Consider the following 2310-nt stretch of genomic DNA (forward strand, 5'->3'; position numbering starts at 1 on the left):
AAAAAAAAAAAAAAGAGTACTTTGGTTCCTAGGGCCCACATTATGGCTCACAACCACATCTAATTCTAGGTCCAGGGGATCAGGTGTCCTCTCTTGGCCTTTGTGAGCACCAGGACCGCATGTGGCGCATAGACATACATCTGTGCAAAGCATTCAAGCCAAACAAATAAATGTAAACAAAGCGTCAAACCACAACAGACAAACAAAACCAGGGCTGGGGTTGATCTAGAGCTGCTCCCTCAAGAGAAAAGCCTGTGCTCTGGAGGGAGGCCCTAGTGTCTGCTTCCCAGAAGCCTCTGATTCCATCTCTTTACCAAGTCTTTCTCATCAACAAGACACATCCTCTGTGAGCCTCGCTGACCCACAGCTGCCCGGATCCACCCTTCCATCCTCACCTCCGAGAGAGGCAGCTAACACGTGACCATGCATGAGCCTTTGCTTTGGGGTGAGGTCAGAGGTCATATTTTCACATGCCTCAGTAGTCTGCAGTGTGTAAGGCTCGCTCACACGGCTTTGCTTCTTACAACCAATGTCAAGGGGCAGGAGTCCGAGCTGGAGGCTTTGGTCCAGGAGGAAGATCTTACCGTTCTAGCATCACAGCAGCTCTCGGTTGCCATGCGACCCCAGAACTTTTACCCCACTCGCATCCTGCATCCCCCGTACCTGCTTGCTAACGGCCTCAGGTACCATGTCCGGCACGAACCCACAACTTTTACCCACTGGCGTCCTGCATCCCCCCCATACCTGCTCGCTGACGGCTTCAGGCACCATGTCCGGCACGAGCCTGATGGAGAACTTGCCGACCACCTTTCTGGGTATCACAGTCTTGGCCCCTGAACCAGAGAAGGCTCCTTCGATTCCATGGAGGGACAGGGATGGGTACCGCCATCTGTGCATCAGGATGTCTTTCTGCAGAAGCACAAGAGGGCACAGCTGCTCACCAAGGAGATGGGATGTCTACAATGGAGGTGTGGATGAAGACACGGGGGCCCCCACCCTGGAGGGCTGGTCAGAGTCCACCTAGTGTACTGGAATGACCACCTCAGACTTCAGAGGAGGGCCGTGCAGCCGTAATGGCCTCAAGAGGTGATGGCGAATGACGCTGGCATGACATGCTGTGCGCCTCAGTCCCCAACAGGCTAAGATGTCTCTGGTCCTCCCTCTGCTCTTGTCAAACTGAGGAGCAACTCCCTAGGACTCTAGCCAGGCCTGCCACCTCTTTTTTAGCCATGCCCTCCAGCCTTGTGCCCAGCCTGACTGATGGCACAGCCATTTTCATTCCTTTGACTCTGAGGAAGGTGAAACTCAGGAGCCAGCCTGGCCTGTTCCTCTCCTTCCCCTAGAAAAGGCTTGTGCAGGATTTTGGTCATCTTGGCTACACCGAGGTGATGAACTGATATCCACACCCCTAAGACAATAACTATATTAAGATAACAATTTTCCTCCTACCAATGAAGTAATGGCAGACAGTTTCTGCCTCCATGCTTGGCTTAATCTCTGGGCCTTGTGGGAACAAGGTGCCCACAAAACCATACAAAGCAAACAGATTTGTGGCAGGAAAGGGCGCATGTCCCCCATGGACAGGGGTTATGATCGATCACCTAGAGATTAACCTGGTCAAAGGCTGATCCTGACATCTGAAAATCCTAACAGCTCTCAGCTTGACCACACCCTGCTTTTGACGACTTGTTCGCTCCGAGGAAGAACCTCTGACACTGGATGTCCTTGAGGCGAGGTGGACGAGCCTGTCAGCATGGTGGCCTGTGTGTGTGTGTGGGGGGGGGGAAGCAGTGCCTTGCAGCTGTGAAGATGGGTCCTCAGGATGGCATGAGGGAGTGGTACCTTGCAGCTGTGCAGAAGGGTCACAGCCCCAACGTCCTTGGCAAACTCTTCCATGTCAAAGTCAATGTGGTCATAGAGCTCACACTCCTCATCCGTCACAGGAGCCACGGCTTCGTTGATGCCGGGGATGAGGATTTTCCCCTTCTTGTCTACCAGGCAGCCTGGGGGAAGTGGCAGAAAGTGGGATGCTTAGCCGGGGCAGCGCATAAGTGTTCTGGGTGGTCCTGATTCCAAAAGCTCAGGCACCAGAGCAAATGACCAGGTGGCGGCAGGGGCCAGGAGCACCAAGTGCATCATGCTGGTGAGTCAGGTAGCCCCACGGAAGTGAGCAGGACCACTACTCACCCCTGTTTTCCAGAGAGAGAGACTGAGGAGCAGGTGGAGGGTACATGAGCCCCCCACTGCATACCAGGACACAAACCTAAAAACCCACACCAGCCAGCATTTCTGGTCCTCTACAGCTGGCGA

The 2310-nt window shown here is 53.9% G+C and overlaps 1 protein-coding gene across 1 annotated transcript; it reads right to left on the reverse strand.

The window, feature by feature from the left end:
- Window positions 1-392: 392 nt before the first annotated feature.
- LOC126496431 (cytosolic non-specific dipeptidase-like) lies at window positions 393-2299 on the reverse strand. The gene is made up of 2 exons (XM_050133939.1): window positions 1843-2299; window positions 393-909 (listed from the first exon to the last, which is right to left on the reverse strand). Exons 1-2 carry the CDS (start codon window positions 1894-1896, stop codon window positions 595-597), a joined length of 369 nt encoding a protein of 122 aa, XP_049989896.1. The 5' UTR covers window positions 1897-2299; the 3' UTR covers window positions 393-594.
- Window positions 2300-2310: the final 11 nt, after the last annotated feature.

The sequence above is a fragment of the Alexandromys fortis genome, unplaced genomic scaffold (assembly GCF_014885135.2).
Source record: "Alexandromys fortis isolate MF-2015 unplaced genomic scaffold, M_Fortis_MF-2015_v1.1 scaffold_4312, whole genome shotgun sequence".
Taxonomy (NCBI): domain Eukaryota; kingdom Metazoa; phylum Chordata; class Mammalia; order Rodentia; family Cricetidae; genus Alexandromys; species Alexandromys fortis.